The sequence below is a fragment of the Tachypleus tridentatus genome, chromosome 7, assembly GCF_004210375.1.
Source record: "Tachypleus tridentatus isolate NWPU-2018 chromosome 7, ASM421037v1, whole genome shotgun sequence".
NCBI classification, from domain to species: domain Eukaryota; kingdom Metazoa; phylum Arthropoda; class Merostomata; order Xiphosura; family Limulidae; genus Tachypleus; species Tachypleus tridentatus.
In genome coordinates, this window is record NC_134831.1 from 44,215,576 (window position 1) to 44,240,597 (window position 25,022).

Below are 25,022 nucleotides of genomic sequence, written 5' to 3' on the forward strand. Positions count from 1 at the left end.
GCAGAAGGTAAGGTGTGCTATGAGGCAAAAAAAACAAAAAAGAAAAAACAAAACAAATTAAAAATAACAATTTAATGGAAATAAAACACAATTATTGTTTAAAATGTAAAAAAAACATATATAGGAAAGGAAACAAACTGATAAAAAACTGTAAAACTAAAATGTATGCAAAAAGAGTAACTGTAGAAGAATATATATATGCAAAGATAAATTTTTGTCTGCTCTTTTGTGTAAGTGATAACAGTATATAAACAATGGATCAACAGATACACATTCCAGCATGCTAACCATTAGACCATGCTCAGCTCAGTGGGTTCTTAATAGTGTTTTGACATAATTTACAAAAATAACTCTTTTCTTAAGACTAACCACATATATTTTGTGCCATAACTGTATATGTTTGTTAATAGAAGAAACCTAAAACTTGTACTGCATTCTTTAAATGGTTCAAAAGCCACATTCCCAAAAAGAAGAAATTTCTCACATCCATGTGCAAAGTAGTTGATTGATTGATTGATTTAGTGTTTTATGGCACAAAGCAGCGAGGTTATCTGCACCAGACATTCGGTAAAAATGTAAAAAAAATATAAAAATAAATAAATAAATGTAGTAATAGACATAAATGGAAATGAAGGTAAAACAAAAAAGTATAAAACCAATGTTGACACCTAGTCTACAATGTTAAGATAGAAGGCAGAGTATAAGAAGTTGTAAGGTATTTACTCTAGCAAAAAGGTAATGATCATAACCCGCCAGGAAGACTAACAGGTAAGTTCAAGAACCACCGTCAGTCACCTGAAGTTGGTCTTTCCAGTCCTGGTTCCGGGTTATGAGTCAATATGGCCAGTACTAAAAAGTTAAGTAGTAAAAGTGTGAAATGATATGCAGCAAAAGTATAATAACAACTCGCCAGGATGACTAACGAGTAGTTCAAACGGATAGTTCAAACAGGAGCGTTAGTCACCTGAAGTTGGCCTTTCCAGACCTGATGTGTAAAGTAGAAGAAACTTTTGAAAATAGGGATACTTCACATTTATGTATCTAATTCCTTAACAATTTTAAACCACTATTTAATAAAAGAAACATTTATTTAGGAATTAATCACCTCCATATATATATTACAACCATAATTTTTAAGCCAAAACAAAACATGTTGAAATTAAACAAAATACACTACATTAAAAAAAAAGAGCATTAAATAATGATGATTGTATTTCTTTAACTTAAATAATGATGATGATTGTATTTCTTTAATTTAAAAACCTTTTTTTCTTCTTCAGGATGTAAGATGCCATTTTCTTTTTTTGAACCTGAATCAATAAAGTATAATTTCATTCAATACAACAAAGAGACATTTTCAAAATTTACTGTATTTTCCTTTTTTAATTTTTTCTTCATTTTTACATTTTTAACTTCTGAATGCTGGTCATGATTTCTATTCTTAGCAGTAGTTTTGTCCATATGCATCACTTTTTCCTGCAATCCTTACAATGTAAGCAGTGTTGAAATTCATTGATATCTTGCATCTGATTCTAATTCAAAATTTTATGAAGAAATTTTATCATTAGTCTTTCATTTCTGATCAGAAATTGACTTGGATCTTTCCAAAAGTTTTATACCTAAACAATTTGCTAGAGGTTCTGAGCAAATGAAGAAGAATACCATTATGTACAGCAATATACAAGTCTGATTTGATTGCAGGGTTAAAATGCATTTATATCTATAAACTTAACATACAATTATACCTGTAAATTAATGAGTAAAGACAATTTAAAATGACACCAGAGATGGGAAAATAAAACACAAAAAAGTAGTAATGTACATGTCAGTAAATTTATAAGTTACACGATTTATGACAGTAGTCATCAACAGGCGTTTCGGAACCTATTTTTCAAGGACCTTCCAAAATGTTTTTCACACTCTTTAAGGACTGATTCAAAATCTTCTCAAATCATTTTGATGCACCAAAAGTTTAGAAAAGTGTTTTATTATAGTTTAAGATTGAAAGTTATTGCCAGCAAGAAACTCAAATTTGACACTTATTTTTATTCCTTTCATTTCCATCACTTTTTAAACATCTTTCTGCACAAGTTACAAAAATTACTGAGTTACATCAAAAAATTAATGAAACAACTTTACTATCAATGTATTGCACTGAAATTAGCATTATCATGCACATTATAATTCAAAGTTTTATATAAGTTTGAATTTGTTTATTTTAAGAAAAATCTTTCATTAAAAATACTTATACTTCAGTTATTTGTCACACGAACAATCACACATCTTAAAACCTTGCCTTTATTACTTGAATATAATCTAGCATACAATGTATGCCTGGAATGAATGTACTGAAACAGCAATGTTTACATGTTCTTAATTCAAATTTTATCAAGTCAACTGGAGAACATAAAAAAATAAATAAATTTTTCCTCCACTTGACAGTAGTGACACCCAACTTTTTATTTGGTCATAACACTTTATTTCAAGCAACATATATTTATTTTACTGACAAGTTTATAACCAATAGAAAGAGTCAATTTTAAATTACAAACTCTCAACTGTTATGTTAAAACTGATGTGCAATATTTATTATCAAGTACATCAAACAGCTGAAACATCATTTATTTTTTCATCCTTGCTAGCACTTGATGTTGTCTCTCATCTAAATACATATTACTAGTGTACATAGTTAAATTATATTTAGGTTTTACTTTAACATTTTATTTAATTATGTATAATAATGTAATATTTAAATTAATATTTGAAAGGTTTAATAATTTTTTTAATATAACTCAAACTTCATCCCAGTTTACGAGGGTTAACTTATTATGAAGTGCTAAAACATTTTGCTGGAGATTTTCGTATTGCTATCAAAGATACTATAATGTGCACCAAGGGCACTCATTGGCAGGTGTTGAGAAAAATTAATAAATTGTAATGGACAGGGAAGAAACCTAAAACAATTAATGTAAACAAAAAGTGAAAAGGTAAGGACCTTATAAAACCAAAAGGAGATATTTTAAGATTATTCAACGAAGAGTTATAAAGTAAGGGCATATTTCTATTTCTTAATTTTAAATATTTCATTGCACTGTACACTAATGATAATAGCCACAGTTAGTGACATAATAGAGAAAATGAAAATATCAGTGTTCATCTTAAAAAAAAACTTTTAATATTCGTTTAAGAGGTTATATAAGTTATGCAAATGATATTTGAAAACTGTAAGGTACAATAAAAGTATTTTTATTCTAAAAATGAAACTTATCCTGCATTTGAACTACTCAGAATATGAATGCAAATAACTACAATACTGGATATCTAGTAAAAAATAGTAGAAAAAACAAAATATTCTATTTTTCTGAAACCAGACACCTTTATGTTCCTCTTAAGTTTCAAACAATTTTATCCACTAGTTTTATTTCTGGAATTAAATTTGAGAGAGAATTACATAACCTAATTACAATGCAAGTAGGTTGATGTGAAAGGGTTAATATAAAGTAGGCTATGCCAACAATCTATTCAAACTTACTACTGTGTTTTAACCTTTCTGCTAAGGGTCTTCCTATTGTCAGATGTCAAAGGGCATGTATTCTTGTTTGTAGATGTAAATTCAAAATCTTATTGAACTAACATTTTATGAAGACATGGCAATAAAGTTTGGTATCAAATTGTAGATAATACATCAGATGTTACTATTACTCATTAGTTCATTTCTTAATTTAAAATTAAATATTAAAACAAAATTCCTAAATACATATTTCTGGGTGTCACATGGTATGTCGAATGCAGCTTTGGTTCAAATATATGTTTGTGATTTCCAAATACAAAGTCTGTAGTTACTTGCAAATTAAAATTGCCACTATTAACAAGCTATAATATAAAATAAGAACCTCCTGTCTCTTCTGTTTGCTGAAATATCATTATATTTAGCAAATCAAACACAGTGGCCTCATCCACTTATTTCATTTTTGGAAATACTTCCTTATGTATACCCTTCTTAACTCTGTCATGACTTTATAACCAATCTAAAGTTCAGAATTTCCCTCACATGGTTTTCTCAGGCTCTTTAAGGCAGAAAGTTCCAAGAATATTTCTCTTGTCTGGAATCTTGGAAGGAAGGGGTAAGTCAAAATGTTGTTTGAAATATCTTATGTTTTTAAACTCAAATATAGCCTAGTTACTAAGCCTGATAAATTATAGTGGATTTCTGTTATACTGGTGTAGTAAAAATTTGACAATTTTCTGATGCATGAATGTATTTTTACTCTTACAATCAAAATTACTTTGTGTGTTGAATAGTTAACATTCGTAAGAAAAAAATTCATGTGCAAATCATTTCTTATAAAATCTTAAAACTTAATTAAAAAATCTGATATTTTGTGTAGGGAAGCTTTGTAATGTTAACCAATAAGCTACAACATTTCATGAAAATATGCCACTATATGGTTATGAGGTCAGTCCTTGGGACCAAGCCTATGAGAGAGTTAAGATCAACAGTCATATTCAAAAGACTTTCAAACTTGGCATTAAGCTTTAAGATCCCAAGTCATACTCAACATCATAACCAAAATGATATTAGGCAGTAATATCACAAAAGCCATGTCCAACAACATGATTAACTCTGATATTACCTTTATAGTCCCAAAAGTCATGCCCAATATCATAACCAAATATGACATTAGCTTTAAGATCACAAAAGTCATGTCCATCTTCTTGAACTTCAAAGTAAGCTTTGAACCACGATAAAAAAAATTATGATCAACAACTTCAAACTTGACTTTAAGTTTCAACTTCAAAAATATAAAATGAAACTGATAGTTAGTCCTTAACTGTAATACTTTTTCCTAATTAGTAAAGACCTAAATTAATTGTAATGATGAATGACTAACTTCTAATATTAAACTTGTTCAATTCATAAGTTTTAATAAGAAAAATTATAAACAATATTTTTGACTTTACTGAAGTTAGTAAAAACAGACTTATTCACCAAAAAAGGTTATATTTCAAAAACAATATTGTAATAGATTTGTTTTACTAAAAAAAAACATACAAATTCATCTTATAGCAAGCCAATGGAAGTAAGGCTGCACCTAGTGCAATGTTTCTGTGGGAGGTGTCACTGAATTTTAGGTTTTCAATGATTACAAGTAATTAGTAACAAGAAAATGAAAAACATAATACTGACAAGATTCTAATAATCCAGATTACATGGAGTTTAACTTCTTTAATTAATATTTTAAATTGGTTCAGAATATTACACAAAGCTATATAACAGTCACCTGCAATATTTGTCCCTGGTTCTAAACCAATAGACTAGAGGGTAAAGTAGCTAAGATGTAGTGTCCACTGCCAATTCTTGGACTACTATAATTGAATAGTTGGATTTGACCTTCTCTCCTACAAAGTTCAGAACATGATCTTGAAGCAAGGATACACAAACCATGAGTAGAAGTTTATGGTTCATCACGTCAATAAGCAAGCCACACCCAGTCCAACACAGAGATAATAAGTTCCCAAATATGATAAAAACCTGCAATCCTCAAGTTTACTGCAGGTTTCTGCCAACTTTCCATTCTTATTATTAACATTACTACTATTACAGGTATCTAGATATTTTTGTTTGTTTTAACTATGTATGATTTAAGACAAAGAAATCAATTTTTTTCTCTTATCAGTTGCAAATTTTCACTGAGACATTAAAATTTCCAGAAATTTTCTTTATAAAGGTATGATCACATCTTTCATAACTACATTTTTGTTTCTTTTGATAACTTTTCAATATGAATCAGGACTTAAAGTAATTTTGGTTTCTGAGATTAACAGAGATTCATTTAACTTTGGCAAAGTTCTGTTTGACCAATAAAAATTAGCAGTCTCATATGTCAAGTTTAAAGGATAAAAATTCAATTTTGCATTCATTGAATTATTCCATAATATATACTTTTCCATGCGTTTGTTTTTTTTAAGTATTCTGTTACAGAATATCAAGCACATGACAAATATGAAAGATAAAAATAGCAAGTGCTTCAAATAATGCCTAACAGGCATGCCAACTGCAAACAAAAGGTCACACAAAGAGTAATTATCAATTACTCTAAACACGTTACATAATAAAGAAAAACGGAGATTTAAGCCGAGTAACATACCTGCTCAGAGATACACCTCCAACCATAATCATCTGTTCGATCACATTCATATGTTTCACCCAGAAGTGGATTAAAGGGTTTGCCAGATCTGTTGCTTGTAGTGGCATACGATGAAATGGTATAGGCAGCAACATAAGCCATTTGTTCACAAGTATCTTCCATTTTAGCAGCTTTATCTAACAGCTCAGAATACTCGTATTCTTCTGTGAGTCTTTGTAAGGTGGAAAGTGGTTCATTGAAATTAACCTAAGCATTAAAAATTGTCATAAAAATAAATGTGTGTTATTTAATACAAAATATGTTTCCATTATTTAACAACACACAGTTATACATAAAACACATAAATAATAATAAATTTCAAACCATAATTTTGAACAAAATGTATTTGAATAAATCAGCCACCTCGATCTTATCATCTGACCAACTGTTAACTCCATTACATAAAGGCCAACCCTTTATATTTTTGCTTAGAACTCTGAAGGTTTCTTACAGCTTTGATACTTTTTCATTATAACTATCCATATATTTTCATATCAGTGCAGTAAATTACTGAAGGAAGTAAATGAAAATATTAAGATATCCATTGATAATGCCGGCCTGCAATGGTATTAAGGTCAGGAAATGTTTACATGTTCTACAACAATTTGTATATTTCTCCATTACGTACAAATGTTACACAAAACATTACATGTACTTTTATATAAGTGAACCATTTTAACTGAAATCAGGTCACATTTTGGTTTACTAAAACTCTTACAAACACTAGCTATAGATTTCTCCAGACAAATCATGATGAGAGAGTCCTATTAATCATTACAGAACCCATGAGAAACACACTGCTAATATACATACAGTTATCTGGCTGCATGATGTGCATTTGGTAGCACTATGTAACAAAGGTTTTACTTTTTCTTGTTCCTGGGCAGAAAGTGTTATTTCCCGATTGCTTATGCCTAAAGTAAATGGAAAAGACCTATTTTTCTCTTCAAACTTTGCTTTTGTGACCTGGGTAATGAAATTTTCAAATTTACCCATTTTCCAGAACATTCCAGGTAGGTTCAGTGCTCAGTTGCTGATACAGAATTTTCTCGAACTTACAAGAATTTTCAAGAACTTTCTAGAATGTTGTAGAACTTGTGAGAATTTTCAAGAACCTTTTAGAATTTTCTAGAGCTTTCCATAGTAATATGCATACAGGGGCTCACCACTCACCACTTCAGTTTAGTTCTAGCTGCCTAAGTGAACACATAGACCTATCTGATTTTATCAGAGATAGCATCAAGAAGCTGCAAGCATTCTACAGACGCATTCTGCTATGTATGTGACCAATTTATTAAGACAAGAGCGAAAAAGTACTCTGTGACAGCATTTCCTAAAATGTATGAAGCCCACAAGACATATTTCGGCATGCCTGTCAGAGATCAAGACAAACCTTGGGCACCTCATTTTACCTGCGAGCACTGCAAAAAGACTCTAAGGTAAAACGGACAATGTTTGCTTGCTTGAATGGTAAGATTTTATATTATACAAATTTTAGACCTTTAAAAATTTAAAATCTTTTTTTAATTTACAATAGTATAGAAAAAATATCACAAAATATTTTGCATGAACCTCTTACACATTAGTTGTGGATGAAATAAATTTATTCCTCATAATAAGAATTTTATTTCGCTCTTTTGCAGGATGGTACAGAGAGGAAAAGAGAGCTATGAAATTCACTATTCCAAGAATTTGGCATGTACCCACAGACCACTGCAGCTGGTGAGAGAAACCAATACTACCCCAACCAAAGAGACCTCAATCACTTGATCAGAGATCTTGGTCTAACAAAGTCAAATGCTGAGACTATATTTGGGGGCTGATACATGAAAGTGATTTACATTACAGTTACAAATCTCAAAAAACTACTCACTTCTAAACATTTTTGTTCATTTTTGTATAACTTTAGTGTAAATACAAGTAAATCTTAATTCAAATGTTGTTTTATTCAGACCTTATGTAAATGAAAATGTGCAAATTTGCCTGTTTTTACATAGAAAGTAAGTTAATTTCTAAATTTTATTATACAGATCACAAAAGCAAAGTTTCAAGGGAATAATGGCCATTTTCTGTACTTTTACAATGTAAGCAATTAAGAGATAACACATACTATCCAGGAAGAAAATTTGTGTTACATAGCGTAGTATTTATTTATGTGTGCACTTTGAAATTATTTTTACTTTTCAAGATTACTTATTTGTCACTACTGTAACAAGAGGTTGTGTAAATGACTAAAACATAATCTGTTACATTTGTGGTAAATTTTTGCAAGGATTTCTTCAAAAAAATGTATTACATGGATTTTGGAATAAAATTTGAAGACCAAGAAAAATCATGGGCTCTGCACAATGTTTGTGTCAAAGAAATGAGAGGATGGATTTAAAGGTAAGAAAAAATCTCTGCCTTCTGGAATTCCAGTAGTCTGATGTGAGCCTAGAAACCACAGATATGACTTACATTTTTACTCATGTGACTTGCAAGGAAATGACAATTAAAATATAAAAGGAAATCTATTATCCAAATCTTCAATCTGCTATAAGACCTGATCTATCTCTACCAATTCCAGTAGAGACTCTTGTTACAGTTTCATTTGGTATCAGTACTAACAATGAGAGGGATTCTTTCCAACCTGAAATGTCTGATGAATAACTTTTCACACAAGGTGAACTTAGTGACTTGGTGAGAAGTGTGGATCTTCTAAAGCACTCTTCAGAGATTTGGGGCTGCTGACTTCAGGCTATGAACTTTCTCCATGGGCATCATTTTAATAATACAGAAATTGTGAGAAAGTTTATAACAGACTTCTCACAAGAAGGTTCACTGTTTTATTACAACAATACCACTGAATTAATACCAATGCAGTGAATGATGATTATTTGTTGATTCCTCCAAAAAGAGTTTAAAAGGTGTTCCGCTTCAAAATAGTGACATATTTGCATCAGTTCCTATTCCTCATTTGGTTCATTTGAAGGAAACATACAAAAATATCCAACTTCTTCTTAATAAGATTAAATATAAAGAACATGGTTTGATAATTTGTAGAGGCTTATAAGTCCTCTGTATGTCATTGGGTCAACAATCTCATTATACAGTTATACAAAGATTCCATGTTTCTTGCATGAATGGGAAAGAAGAGCATGAAATCATTACTGGATAAAGAAACAGCAGGCATGCAGAGTGAGCCTGCTACCAGAATCTAAAAACATTGAACATTAAAGTTTGGTTGACATACAGAAAATTCTATTACCTCCACTTCACATACAACTACATGCAACACACTTTATAAAGGCCTTTGACAAAAATGGGAAATGTTTCAAGTATCTATGTGGGCAATTCCCAGCTCTTTCAGAGGCAAAAAACTTAAAGAAGGGATTTTTTGTTTAGCCACAGATTAGAAAATTGACTTGTGATGAACAATTTGAAAGGATAAAAAGGAAAGTTGAAAAAACAAATTAGAGATTGCCTTTAACACGTTGACTGCCAAGTATTTCAGCTGCTGAGGCAGCTCCTATGCCGGGTTTTTTTCAGCAAAATTGAGTAATTTTTAAAACGAAGAAAATAAGCAACAAATACTATTTTTTCTCTAAGCCAAACTTATAGTAGTACACAAAATGAAGAAATATGTACTGGACACCATAATTTCCTGAGAAGGGGTTTATAACCGGAACAGCAAAGGATTCAACATTCCAATCATTGTCATTAGGGCACTTTTTCTTGGAACTGTTCTTACCACGACTTCCAATATTACGTTTACTCCCTGGTGTTATGAAATTTAATTTTTGAATTAAAAAACAAAAACAAAACATAAATAGCATTAAAATCAATTTTTACATCTAGTTTGCAATGATAAGAGAAAAAATACAGTAATATAAGGTGTAAAGGACTTTCTGTAGCTAAATTGTAATTATCATAACTCTCCAGGAAGACTAACAGGTAAGTTCAAATACCACTGTTAGACACCTGAAGTTGGCCTTTAAAATCCAGGTTCAGAGTAATTTGGGTTAATGGCTATTTTCAGAAAGTAATAAAAGTTTTAAAAGATCTGTAGCAAAATTTTAATTATAACTTGCCAGGATGACTAATGAGTAGTTCAAACAGCAGCATTAGTCACCTGAAGTTGACCTTTCCAGTCCTGGTTTTGAGTATTTTGACATTACAGCCATTTTCTAATTTCAAATTGAACTAGATGGACTGTAATTCTTAAAAGGGAATCACATTAAAAAAGATCTAATGTATAAATTAAAAAACTTAAAAGGCATTAAAAAATTAATGGCCTTTAAAAAACTAAAAACATTTCTAGGGTGGACAGTGTCACCATTGTGAATAACACTGTCTAACATTATGGATATTCCTTGGGACAGAACATGCTTAAAATGATGCCATCGTTGAAAGTTATAATGATGGCAAGACAGTAAAATGTGGTTTATTGTGACCTACGTGTTACACAGACAACACATTGGTGCATCAGTCCCAGATAAAAGAAAACGATGAGTTAAAAAACTGTGACCAATGTGTAGTCTAGTTAGAATAAATTCTTCTTTCCAAACCTTATAGAAGCTAGACAGCCAAAGTTCAATAGACAGTTTTATTTGGAAAAGCTTGTTATCATGTTGCTCACACCAAGTCGACTGCAAAACAGCACAGAGCTGAACCTTGAATGCAGGACCATAGTCCACGTGTGGAACAGGCACAGCAAAGGTAGTGCCACAGCAGATAGATTTAGCTGCAATGTCGGCAAGCTCATTCCCAAGAATACCAACATGGCCCAGATAGAAGTAGATGTTAAAGAGAAATGGGGCAGTCAGTTTTGAATATCGATGAGAATAGGGTTTGAACTAACATGAAGCAATTCCAGTGCCAGTAAAGAACAAAGCGAGTCAGTATAAATACTGCAATTTGGGTACTGATTAGCTTCTATATAATCCAGGGCAAGTGAAATGGCATACAATTCAACACTGCACACAGAAGCTGTAGAGGAGATTCTGTGCATAGCCACTGAACTACAACAAACCATGGCAGAGCCCACACAGTCACCTGATTTTGAACCATCTGTATAAATAAGAATAGAAGGATGGTTTGAAAGATGTTCAGCAAATAACAGACAGTATTTCCAATTGGGAGTGTCTGCTTTTCTCTGATGACTTAAAGATAGGTCACACTTGAAGACTGTAAAAAGCCATGGTGAGATGGGCTGACCAGTGGATACAGCAATGTTAAACAACGACAGACCCAATTCATCCAACTGTACCTGGATACGAAGGCCGAAAGGAGCAATGGCAGATCATCTGTTCTGAAAAAGTATGGCCTTCCGAGGAAAGAAAACACAACCCCAGGTGGGATGCTTTGGTAAGGAACGAAGTTTTGAAGCATATAGTACAGACAATTGGAAACGTCAGAGGTGCAAAAAAGTTCATAAGACTCTGTGTATAAGCTATGAACTGGGGAAGTGCAGAAAGCCCCAGTGTAGAGTTGAAGTCCTTGATGATGAATGGGGTCCTGCTTCTTTAAGGTCAAGGTCCTGGCAGAGCCATAGACCAGTTATCCATAGTCAAGTTTTGATCGAATAAGAGCACAATATATCTTTAGCATAGAACATCGATCCACTCACCAAGTGGTAGAAGAGAGGACATGGAGGATGTTCAGTGCTCTTGTACATTTGACCCATAGCTGTTTGATATGTGTTATAAAGGTCAGCTTATGGTGAAAGATAAGCCTCAAGAACTTTCTCTCAGGGACTACAGGCAGCACAGCTTCACTGATACGGAGTTCAGGATCAGGGTGAATACTCTGCTGGCAGCAAAAGTGCATGCAAATGGTTTTAGAGAGAGAGAGAAGTTAAAGCCATTTGCTGTGGTCAACTTCAGTAAATGATTGAGGGCAGCATGTAGCTACTGCACAATAAACCTCGTGTATGATGGCTTCCATGTCTCATGTCAGTCGTTGACACAGAGCCCATTTGCAACAATAAGAGGGAGTTGTTAAGTGATGGCATTCATCTTTATACTGTAAAGCGTGACACTCAAAACACAGCCCTGAGGGACTCCAAGTTCCTGTAGAAAAGAATGGGAAATGTCAAACCCACATGAACTTGGAATTGCCTGTCCATTAAAACATTTTTAATAAATATGGGCAAATGGCCACATAACCCATGTATATGGAAGTCTTGCAAAATGCCATACCTCTATCTTGTATCATAAGCCTTCTCATTGTCAAAGAATATTGATACAAGATATTGTCATTTGAGAAAGGCTTCTCTGATTGATGTTTCAAGTCGAATCAGATAGTCCATGATGGAGCACTGTCGTTGAAACCCACATTGGGTGCTTGAGAGGAAGTGGTTTAATTTAAAGAACCAAACAAAATGAGCATTAACCATCCTCTCCAAGGTCTCACAGAGACTGCTTGTCAAAGCAATTAGACAGTAGTTTGAAGGAATCTTGGGATCCTTCCTAGGCTTAGAGAAAGGCAGGTCAATAGCCTGATGCCAGGCATCAAGAAAAACATTCTCCAACTCAATCCAGTTAAAAACAATTAGAAGAAGAGTAAAAGAAGCAGGAGATAGATGGTGCAGCATTTAATACTGTACATCATGAGGTTGGACTGATGTACTGCCAGACCAATGAAGGACAAGTTTGAGTTCCACCAGCATAAAGGGAGATTATAGTCATAAAGGCAATCAGTTCAAAAGGAAAGAGGTGATCACTCTGCCCAAGTCTTAATGGCTAAGAAGGTGCAGGAAGTAAAAGTGCTAGATACCTTTCACCTAGAGTATCGGCAATGCTCCAGGCATCAGCTACTTCCTGGCCATCAGAGAGCAAGATTGAGAGAGGGACAGAATTATATTGCCCACAGACCTTTTGAATCTTGTCCCATATGACTCTGAAACTAGTGATAAAAGATATGCTTGTTGTGAACTTAATCCAAGATTCCTTCTGGCTTTCACATCTTACCCACTGAGCACGTGCACAGGCCTGCTGAAAAGCGATGCAATACAAGAGTGTGGGATACCTACAAAAAGCATGGCAGGCCTGTTTTTGAGTCTTCCGTGCCATGTAGCAGGCAGGATTCTACCAAGGAAAAGGATATGGTGGAAAACATGTTGAGGTTTAAAGAATACACTGAACAGCTGACTGTATAATACAGTGAGTTACTACTGCTACACAGTCATCTACTGATGACCTACAGATGATGACAGGATCAAGTTCTGCAAGAGCAGTGAAAGAAGGCTAGTTTGCTTGATCCAGCTTCCACAAGGGTATACAAATCGGGTGGCATCAATCACAGTCAGTCTCTCTCAAAATTGTAGGAAAATGATCACTGCCTCGTGGATTATTGTTAACCTTCCATGAAAAGTGGGAGAATAGTAAAGGGGAGCAAGCTGAGAGATCAACAGCAGTAAAAAACTGACTAGGTGCATGAAAATAAGTATAAGAACCACCATTGAAAAGAGAAAGGTTGTGATCAGAGAGCATATGCTCTATGAAGCAACCCCTCCTATCAGTATCAGCACTCCCTGAGAGGGGATGATATCCATTAAAGTCCCCCAGGATTAAAAAGGGAGACAGGAACTGTTCAATGAGAGCATCAAGGTCTGACTGATCATAGGTTCCTCCAAGCGACAGGTAGAGAGAACAAACAGTGATGGTATGACCCAAGGAAATATGGATGGCTACAGCTTCCAAGGGTATGTCAAGTGGCAAAGACAGGATGGGCACATATCGATCAACCAACAGTGCCACCTGTCCATTCACTCGTCCATCACACAGCCTGCCATTTCTGTACAAAGAAAACTGCTGAAAGGTGACTGTATCGGCAGGTTTCAGAAATGTTTCCTATTAGAAAAGACATACAGAATGGTAGGAAGCAATCAGTGCTTTGATGTCATCCAGATTAGAATGTAAACCTCGACAGTTCCATTGTATCCAAATGGCAATTTTTATTTATGTGTAAGTAAATTGGGTGGAGAACCCTTCTGTTTACGACATCTTTTTTTCTGCCCTGGGTCAATTGGGCAGGTCTCTGCTGTTGGAAAAGAATTCCAGCAACTAAGGATATGAACAAATGATTGTTTTACATCTTGGGGTGGGAGAAGAAGATGTACCTGAAGAAATGCCCATACCCAGTACCAAAGGAAGTGTTGACATTGATTAACCAATTTTTTTAAGCATGGAGGTCAAAAGACTTTTCATTTGGTTTGAGAACAGTTCTTTTGGAGGCACAAAGAGATCTGTTTGCTCTCCCACTTTAGTAGTGTAATGAAGTGCAGCAGCATACATCTGAGATGAAGTGGCAGACAGCAACATTTGAACATCAGGGTAAGTAATGCTATGAATCATTTTCAAATACACCTCTTTTTCTTCCAACTATTTAGGGCAAGAACGAAAGTAGGACAGGTGAGAGCCATTGCAATTGATGCAATGAGGGTCCATTTCACACTCATAGGCATCATGGAGCCCTACGAGGGGACGCACTAAAATGCCAAACAAGGACACTGCAGCAACGCCAGGGTTTCCTGAGCACTATACCCAAACACCAGCATCAGACACAATGTCCAAAACACCCATTGAGAGCTTCCAACACTGGTACTTGGTTGACCATAGCCCAAGTGAACCAATTGACTGACCCAAGGAGGGCCACCCCAAGACCACCCATTTACAGGAATTCAAGGCCAAAGTGGTGTGTTAGGGTTGGACCCCTCAACCACCAGGATCCTCTCCTCTGAGAGACCAACATGAAATGTTGCTCAGCATGAAATAAACATCGATGTAAGGAGGAGGAGGATAAATAACACATATAGAGGAAGGAGTGCAAGGTAATAAGGAAAGTATTGTATTATAGGAAATTGGGGAAAATGATAGATTCGACACTGGAAGGCGTGGGGTAACTCAGAAGAGTAAAAAGGCTGTTAAAAATCCTCATTTTCACAAACAGTTAGTATGACCTTCAAAGTTGTCATATTAACTTCTATATTCATGATAAAATGATGAAATTTTAAACAATGTTGGGAGAAAGATATTAATAACTAAAAGATATTTGCACAGAAAACTAAAATTGAAAACAGTAATAAAATTTAGAAATAATCTTTCCACTTCATGTGATGTTAATACAGAAAAAAACAACATGAATATATCACAATAAAAGCATAGCTTGGTTATAGCACTGCCAAAAGTGAAGTGACAGTTTGACAGAATCAGATATAGGGTGCTACATACATCAGGAGGTTCTGCTTCACTCCTCTTGGTGGAAGGTTGACACCTGACAACTTGTATGCGAGGCACAGTGGAACCAGAATAATTGTGGGAGTGTAAGACATGTTGCATGCAAAAAACATTTTGCACATAAAGGGCAAAACTGAATGAGAATAGCTATATATGTGAGTAGAAGTAGTGTACCATGTCAGAAATTCGTGTTAAGAAAATACCATATATTCCTTTACATTCAGCATACATTCCAGCATGTATTGACCAGAAACAAGTGTTATTTTATGTAGTATTACAGAATCACCAAATTACCTTCAGTTCTAATGTGGCACACACTCTTTTAAGTTTAATGCATTTGATGTGATTTTAGGAGCAATTGGCACTGAGCACATGCAAATTTTGCACCATGTTTAATGACTAATACTAACATAACAATCTACAAACATATGTTTGTAGCAAAACATATATTATATTATGTAAATATAAACAAATTATAAAATAAAAATAATATAATGAAAGAAAACTTACAGGCATTGGAATCTTAGTAAGCTCTTTTCCAATACAATTTTTCATAATGGACCATAAGCTAAGACTATAATTTGGTCTCTCAGGAACACTGATTCTACGCTTATGTTTCCCTTCTTTTTCTGTTTCTTCATTTTGCTCAAAAGAGCCATTTTCAGATTTTTCATTTGTCCAAGAGAACTGGTTAGATTCATTAAACTCTTCCTGAAAAAAACACAAAAAAACATGTTGGTTACTTAGTGTTATTGATAGAACACTAAATAAGATAACTGAACTGTTGAGTTAGAAATTACAAACAGTAAACCAAATCTATAACCTTAATGTTCCTAATAAACTGTCAGTGATTCACTTTCATACTCTAACATTCTTAAATGCTTACTCACTAACAGTTTATTTACCTAGACGTCACTTTAACTTAATAATTCAAATAAATCAACATTAAATTCTTGATCAATATTGTAACCCTATCATTTTGCTTAACTTATGCTCATGCACTCATCATGTTCTGTAAATTAGCATGTATACTTCAATAACACAATCCTAGCATCTTTTCATGCAATATTAATATCACTTAAATCCCAGGTGTACACTAAATTCTTTCCATTACATGAAATAATTACAAAAAACATAACTCCATGAGAGTATCAGACTGTTGCAAGTGAAATATCAGATTTTTATGTGCAAATTGGAAACTCAATCTTTAGTAGCTGAAAGAAAAGCATTATTGCAAATTTTCTTATAATATACTGTCTGGTTCATTTCAAGTTCACATTATTTTTCTTACTTCACAAACTAAATCATATTCATATTGGTTTTTATCACCTTGGATAAAATTGATATTTGTGTAATTTTCTTGTACAAGTTTAAGCTTGGTCACAACGTAATAAGAGCAGCTGGTAATATCAATCATGCATTTGGTGATGGTACAGTTAATGAGCATGTATTTCAGCACTGGTTTAGGAAATTTCTCTCTGGTGACAAGTTTTGGAAATAAGCCTAGGAGATGCCCTCAGACAGCCATTAATGAGAAAAAATTGAAAGCCTTAGTTGAATTAGATACCTGCCAAACTGCAAGAAACTTGTCAAACAACATTATTCAACAGTTTCCTGATATTCAAGCAATTGGTAAAGTAAAAAAGCTCAATAAATGAATACCTCATGAACTGACTGAAAATCATCAAACAAGATGAACTGAAATTTTTTTCTTACACTTTACTTGCAACAAAAATGATCCATTTCTTGACAGAATTGTCACCTGTGATGAAAACTGGATTCTTTACAACAATCAATAATGATCCAGAGAGTGGTTTGACTATGAAGAAGCACCAAAACCAGTTTATCACCATAAGAAGTTTATGATCAGTGTTTGGTGGTCATAAACAGGTGTGATCCATTATTTATTCTTAAATCCAGGAGAAACAACCACAGCAGAGGAATATTGTTGGAAACCTAAAATTATGTATCAAAAGTTGTCAGAAAAACATCCAGCAACAGTTCATTACAGTGGAGCCAAAGCGCTTCATGACAATGCTTGACTCATGTTTTGCATGTTACTAAATGAACTTCAGTATGAAACTTTATTTCACCTACCATATTCACCAGATCTCTACCCAACAGGCTATCATTTTTTAAACATCTGGACATTTTTTTAAAGGAAAAAAATTTGCAAAACAAAGGTCTATTGTTTGTCTGTTTTTGTTTTTGAATTTTGTGCAAAGCTACACAAGGGATATCTGTGCTAGCTGTCCCTAATTTAGCAACCTAAGACTAGAAGGAAAGCAGCTAGTCATCACCACCCACCACCAACTCTTGGGCTACTCTTTTACCAACGAATAGTGGGATTGACTGTAACATTATAATGCCCCCACAGCTGAAAGAGTGAGTATGTTTAGTGCATCGTAGATTCGAACCCACGACCCTCATATTACAAGTCAAATGCCTTAACACACCGGGCCAAGGTCAATTGAATGTGCCTTTGAAGACTTTATTGCATCAAAGGACCTCCAATTCTTTACATATGACATTTACTAACTTACAACTCATTGGCAAAAGTGTATTGAGTCTAAAGGAACTTATTTTAATTAAATACATTAAGTAGCAAAGAGATTAATTTGTTTCACATTTTCCTTAAACAATGAAACATTTCATATGCAACAGCCCAATACTTTCATGAAAAAGAAAGTATTTACAAAAAAAATATTACTTCAAAAATTTATTTGAAACACCTATGTGAATGCAATTTGAACAAACTAAAACACAAATAAAAGCTACAATTAAAACAAAACAAAATTTAAACTACATTAGTAGATGTCAACCATAGGAAAAAGGTTAGGAATTCACATGCAGATGTGAAATTACAAGTACAATAATAAAAGTCAAAACGTCTCAGCTTGTTTGCACTAACTGTCTTAGTTAAATGACACTGGCTCAAAGCAATATAAAATGTTAGCAATTAAACTGATTTAAATTAAAACATTCACTAATGATGACTTAAAAGATAATTAATAATGTTGGAAATGTATTTGTGAAGAGTGTTTGTAGACTTCATTTAATTTTCAGCTTTAATACCAAACTTCAGGAAAAATAAGAAGATACTCACTCAATATAGTGAGTAATTGTTTTTACCAATTATATTGCTTCCATTTACAAGGATAATGGGCACATGAAGTGTTATAACATACAGCTTAAACTGTGTGTAACATCATAGAGAAGAACTACAAGTCTGTGTAATAAATTCCTATAGAGACACCTATAAAACATCTCAGGTAGAATATATATTTTTTTTATTGTATTTCAAAAGATATATTCTTTACGATACAATCAGAATTTTCACAAAATTTTGTAAATTCACAAAAATGGTCTTGAAAGATAAACTTAAATTAAGCCTCACTTATTACGCTGGAATTATCACAAAAAATAATTTTGATTAATGAATAAAAGATAAACATTACCAATTTGATTCACTAAAAAGCATATTTTTACTAACAAGTCAGAAATGAGCCTGTTATAATTCAATTTTTTTTTAAGTTTATATTTTGAATTAATACTTATTTTGCAAATACTATCATCTTTTTTTCATTTTTATTTCCAACATCAAATCTTCATTTAATTTTTAAACTACATGCTACATGTTATTATTTTTGCAGCCAAAAATATGTTTGATACTAAGTTCAGAAAAATGAATACAGTGAAGAATAATGATATACTGGACAAGAAAATATTGCCTTCAAACAAACGCAGAAGAGAAATGAAGAAATCATTACCTAAAATACAAAGCTTACTTGGTTACTTCTTCTTGTAATAACTCGAGCTTCTTCTTTGTCCCGATCTAGATCTGTGTCAGATTCTGATGAGGCACCATCTGCATAACCTTGACCTTCACTCTGAAGACTCATTCCACTACTGGTACGACTTTAAAAAAAAACAACACATAAGGCTGTTGTTTTCTATAAAATACACACAACACTACAGTATTTCATAGGTTCCCCTTATGCATTTTAAAAATTCCTTAACTCTTAGAAGGTGGCCATCACCAACTGATGCTGCTACCCACAACATTCTTGCTGTTTAAGAGTTAAATAAGACAAACGACAAAATGGAATTAATTCCAAAATACCAATAATGTGCAATACCTGTTTATTTAAAGGAAACTATAATTGTATAAAATAATAATAAATACTTCCATGATAACTTTGGTTTTAGTCGAAGTAAACAAAATTTATTTGTGTTGTATTATCTTCATCGAATAAATAATTGAACTGTTTGATAGAAAGTTCTGAATGGCCATTACAAGGAAGAATACTGACACAATGAATTGACCAAATTGAAGGTAATGTAAATCCATAAAGCAAAAGATATTGCTCAGTTAATGCATGTACACCCCTTGTTGTTTGCTCCATGTTTTGTTTAGTTTTAACTCTTTCACTGCCGTATGTCCCCTATAAGAGCATTGAGATGACAACATGTTTGCATTTTCTGTCATTATCAAGAAAGTATATTCCCCTTTATTAACTCTTTCACTGCCAAATTTGACTGTAGTCGATCCTACGGCTTCTGCCATTTGCGACTATAGCGAACTTTTATAGTGTCTTCTTTATTCAATAGATAGCAGTACTTAAAAGGCAAATGCAAAGCTCCCACTTAATATTTATGAGCTTTAGCCTATTTACATATTCACAAACCTGATTACATGATTAGTATTGTCTCTGGGATGTAAAAAAAGAGAAGAATTTTGTCACCAAAGTTTCCAAGATGTCTTTGCACAGGCATTCTTCATTCACTACATCTCAAGTTTTGGAAATAATTCAGCAAAACTTAGTCTCAGGTAATGACTGTTTTGAGTGTGAAAGCTCAGAAGACTTTGAAAACAGTAGTGAAGAAAACAGACCAAGCACACAAAGCAAGTTTGAGGCAACCAAGGGAATAGGCATAGTTAAAACCCCAAGGGGGCATGGCTCCACTACCAGAGGAAGGCCAGTGAAATTACAGGGAAGAGCAACTGTGGTTCAAGGAAAGGTCATAAAAAGTAGTTCAGGAATTCCACCCTATGTACAGCCCCCATCTATACCTAAACCCAAACCATCAACCAGTTCAGAATAGGATGCCCAGTGGCAATGAGAAACTCTGGAAGAAATGGAGATGTTTGAACAGGATTGGCTACCCAACTATGCATGTTGCAAACAAACTCTAAAAATTTCATGTTTATATATGTTAATTTACAGTGAAATTATTACCTTTTCATGTAATGCACTCCTATTTAGTACTAACAGGCAAAAAGAATGTGGCAATCAGCATTAGTTAAAAATAATAATTTGGCAGCAAATGAGATAAGAAAGCATATTCCCCTTCATTACAAAGAAAATGTATTTCCCTTCAATTTTTTCATAGTTTACCAGTTTTAATTTACATAAAAGTAACCAAATCTTAAAACATGTGGCTTTTTATTTTATATTGTATACATAAAAATAAGCCATAGTATTGGAAATCTATTCATTTATAAATGTGGTAGCAAAGGAGAACAATAAGTGTAATAATATCTATTTATATAATTATTTCACTATTCAATCTTACAATTACCATGGTCCAAATTATAAAAAAATGGATTACTTTTGACAAAAAAGATGAACTGACTAATAAATATTAAGAAAAAAACAAACACCTTTTCACTCAGTAAAAATATTTAGTGAATATCCAAAACTTTTGATTTACTTTGTTACTATAAGACTATTACAATGCATAATGAGAGCTAAAAAATTATCAAAACAAGCATTCCAGATAGTTCAAAAATAGAAACTAATTTTATATACCAATCTTAATTAAATTGATTGAAATGAATTAATTAATCAACTAGGTACCCTTGCTGTCATTGATATATTTGGCCATAATCCCATCAATATCTTAGAAGATCCAACTAGTTTAGGAGATTTTGGTTAGTTTTAAATTCAGATCCTACACTGAAAAACATTGACATAAGACTTATCTCTAATATAAATTTAAAAATTTTTACTAATCAGAAAATTAAATTTTCTCTACAACATTTAGAACTGAAGAGATAGATAAATACCAATGTAAGTCATTTTCATCAATATGCACCACACACAAAAAAGAGATACACAACTATTTATGTCACTCTCAAAACCAATGAAACACATTTTTAATAGAATATGCAATTTCTACTAATAATCATTAAAGCTATAAAATATTTGATGCATAACTCATCACTGAGGGGGTCATTCAGTCAACCATCAAAACTGTAATATATTTGCTGTGTAAGCCATCAATGAGGGGGTTATGTAGTTAATACTGGTGAGTTTACTGACAACCACCAAAACCATAGTGGTTGTAACATCTTCAACATTAGTGATATGTAACAACTCACTTGAAATATGACTCCTACTAATAAACAATAACGATTGTACTGAACGTCATGTCAATTATGAGCTTCTCATATTACAACTTACTAATAATTAAAATTTACTCTCCAACAGAAATTTCTTACACTTCTGTTCTTATTTCGGTTCATCAGTATCAACCAGTGATGATGATAACTTACCGATGTCCTTTTCCTGGAAGGGTAACTATAAATTCTCCAGTGGCATGTTCTTCTGCATCATAGAATTCTTCATCATCAGAATAAACAGCTGGAAATAAAATCAACTATCTCATACTAAGATAAAATGTAAGTATCTTAAAGATGTAACTACGAATTAACTAATAAATACCAAAAGGAACCAGTTTTGAATACATAAGAAAAAAAACTAGTATAAATTAGCTGTAGTTACAACATTAAATACAGGTAAGAATTAACTGTGATTGCAGCAATAGATACTGGTAATAACTTATTCCCATTATGGTAGTTTATAGTTGTACAAACTAGTACAATATTAGGCACTGATAAAATTAGTGTTATGGTGTTATATGTCAAAAGGATGAATTTTATCACAACTGTTTTAAGTTATGATCCCAGAAGATGTACAATGAGGGCTTCTTTAATACACAGCTTGCTCACTAGTAGCACTTTTGAGAACAATCACAGTGACTAACATGATTGCAGAGATACAGGACTTAATTAAAACACTTGTCTGTAAGTGTTCCATCATATGTACCAATACAAGACAAACCACTAGTCTGACATAAGCCTGCAAATAGCATAAGTGAGTAAACTTGTACACAAAGAAAATTTTGTTTATTTCTAATAACATTATATTTTGAGTTAAGAAACTTATTTGGCCAAAACCAAGATTTAAAGTGAACACCCAAAAAATAAAGTTTGGTTAAGTGGGTAGAAAAATGTTATAAGTTTGTTTTGTAAACTACAAAAATTATGAGCATTTCAAGATAGGCAGGTTTTACGTTATCATTTGCAATTTTGATAAATATGAAAAGTACAATATCAACCAGTAAATTCAACAAATTGCAAGTTATTTCTTTAGCATTTTGTGTTTCTTACATATGTGTAGTACCATTAAAACCACCTAGTCAAGTGTTAAAATGAACTTAATGCCAGTAAATAAACACACAACTCTCTATACCTTCCCCTTTCTGGAATAACTATTGAGCAGCATATTTGTCATACATCTGAAAAACCTATTTCTTAGTGAAACACTCACTCAATATTTCAGGTATATTGTTCCTCTATATGAATCAGCTATAATACATACATATTGATTTATACTCTTGTGTTAATAGTAACAGGTTGGATAAAAGTAGAGTTTAAAAAAAGGATGATTTTTCAAAACAAGGATATTAAAATAATAAAATGGAAACCAGAATACCACAGTGGAGAAAAAGACACTATCAGCCTAAATAAGCAGCTGAAGATTAATTGTACAGGTAAGAATAAGTGGCCTGAGGTGAAACATTATGACAAGTATCATTCTATGAGGTGTCAAAGGCAAAAAGTTTGGTTACTTCGATATTTACCGAAAGTACACAAAAGCTATGTGCATTAACTGTCCCAATTTCTAAATCAATAGATTATAAAAAAGACAGCCAGTTCTTAGGTTATTCTACTCAAATATTGGACATGACTGTGTTTCTAATAATGAACCCATATCCCCAAAGTGTAAAGTGTGATTTTACACCTATGGTACACAAACTATGAATCCTCAATCTTATAGTCGACCACACTAATCATTATGCCTAAAGCAACACTAAAACTATAAACTCACAGATAAATGATCATAAATATGCATTTTATAGCACTATCTACAACACCAGGAGAAAAAAACAAGCAGCTGTGAACATTTATTTTAAAGTCAAGATAGCAGTAAACTGGAAGATAAATACTGTTTACTATCAAGCTTAAAACAATCTACTCACTAGGTAAGTTATCCATAAAGCAGTTGAATTGCATTTACCAAAATCAAAGTTTGTAATTTTAATAGTTTTTTTTAGTATTTTTAACAATTATCAACATACAAGTAAGATATATTTGGATCTCACGTTCACCAATGTATGGCAGGAAATCTGCCAAATTGCACAGCACAATATATACCAATTAATGTGTCCTAAGTCTTGAATTTTCACAATTTGACTTCCCTAAAGAAAAAAATTTATTGGAACCTAGAGAACAACTTTATAAAAAAATTAGGTATGACTACCATAGATCAGTTGTTTACATGGCATTACATTACAGCAATACTGATAATACTTTTTTTTATCAAACATCTCTTTAATATCACTAAACACATTTCCAGTAAGAATAAACACAATAGCATTTCAATGGCATATGTCGTGTGTTACACTCAAAGCTGTACAACAGCAGTAAAGAGAAACTTGATAACAATTAGTAGGATTTAATATGACACAAAATACTGATCATAATTCACCAGCACAGGAATTATCTACAGGTAAGAAAAGGAGTGGCAACTACATTTCATGAAATAATTCTGTTCCTTGTTCTGCGAACCATGTAGTCAGGCTACAAATTCTATGTATTGACTTAATTAAAGTATATGTTTTAAGTATGAGACTAAAATGACAAAGAATCTTGACACTTAATAATAATTAACTTTATTTTTCAACTAGGTAGCTATCAATTTGTCTACATGCAGTGGTAATCAAATAGAAAGCTCTTGCTTCTTTCTCTTTAAGAAACAGCAAAGCACTGTTAAGGAAAATTAGGATGTATTTCTCCCTTTCAGTTTTTGTAGTTTTATCATTTCTTTCTTTGTATGTGTGATGCTGTGTTCTTGTTCCAAATTTGTGTTAATGTTTTTAAAGAAACATTTATTACACTGTATCATGTTAACTAGGAATATAGCACCGAGGGTGATAATTGGTGAAGAAAATAGTATTTTCAGTACTGATCTCCATTAAATGATTTTGTGAACTTAAAAAACTTGGCATGTTCAGTTTCTTGACAAAACTGAGAATAGTTCTGCAAGCAAATAATCTTGATTTTGGCAAGAACTAAAGAAATAATGAGACATTACAAATTACTTAACATTAACAAGTTAGTAACTGTGAAAAACTCATGTCTCAGTAGTAATTGTACAGATGCACTCTAAACTTCCTTCAAAGATTCTCTTTTACATGACAATGGTATGGAAAAAAGTTACCCAGTTATAACTGGGTAATACCTCCTGTGTAAATATCACAAACTTGA

General features: G+C 32.8%; 1 protein-coding gene across 3 annotated transcripts in view; it reads right to left on the minus strand.

Annotated features, from left to right (window-relative positions):
* LOC143255555 (oxysterol-binding protein 1-like) overlaps positions 1-25,022 on the minus strand; it is a 68,646-nt gene that overhangs the window by 8,611 nt on the left and 35,013 nt on the right. For all 3 annotated transcript variants that reach the window (XM_076511389.1, XM_076511390.1, XM_076511391.1), the window contains exons 6-9: positions 21,966-22,053; positions 19,195-19,324; positions 15,917-16,117; positions 6,150-6,395 (exon numbers count right to left, since the gene is read on the minus strand). In XM_076511389.1, coding sequence (XP_076367504.1) covers positions 6,150-6,395; positions 15,917-16,117; positions 19,195-19,324; positions 21,966-22,053 — 665 coding nt within the window. The remainder of the gene's footprint in view (positions 1-6,149; positions 6,396-15,916; positions 16,118-19,194; positions 19,325-21,965; positions 22,054-25,022) is intronic.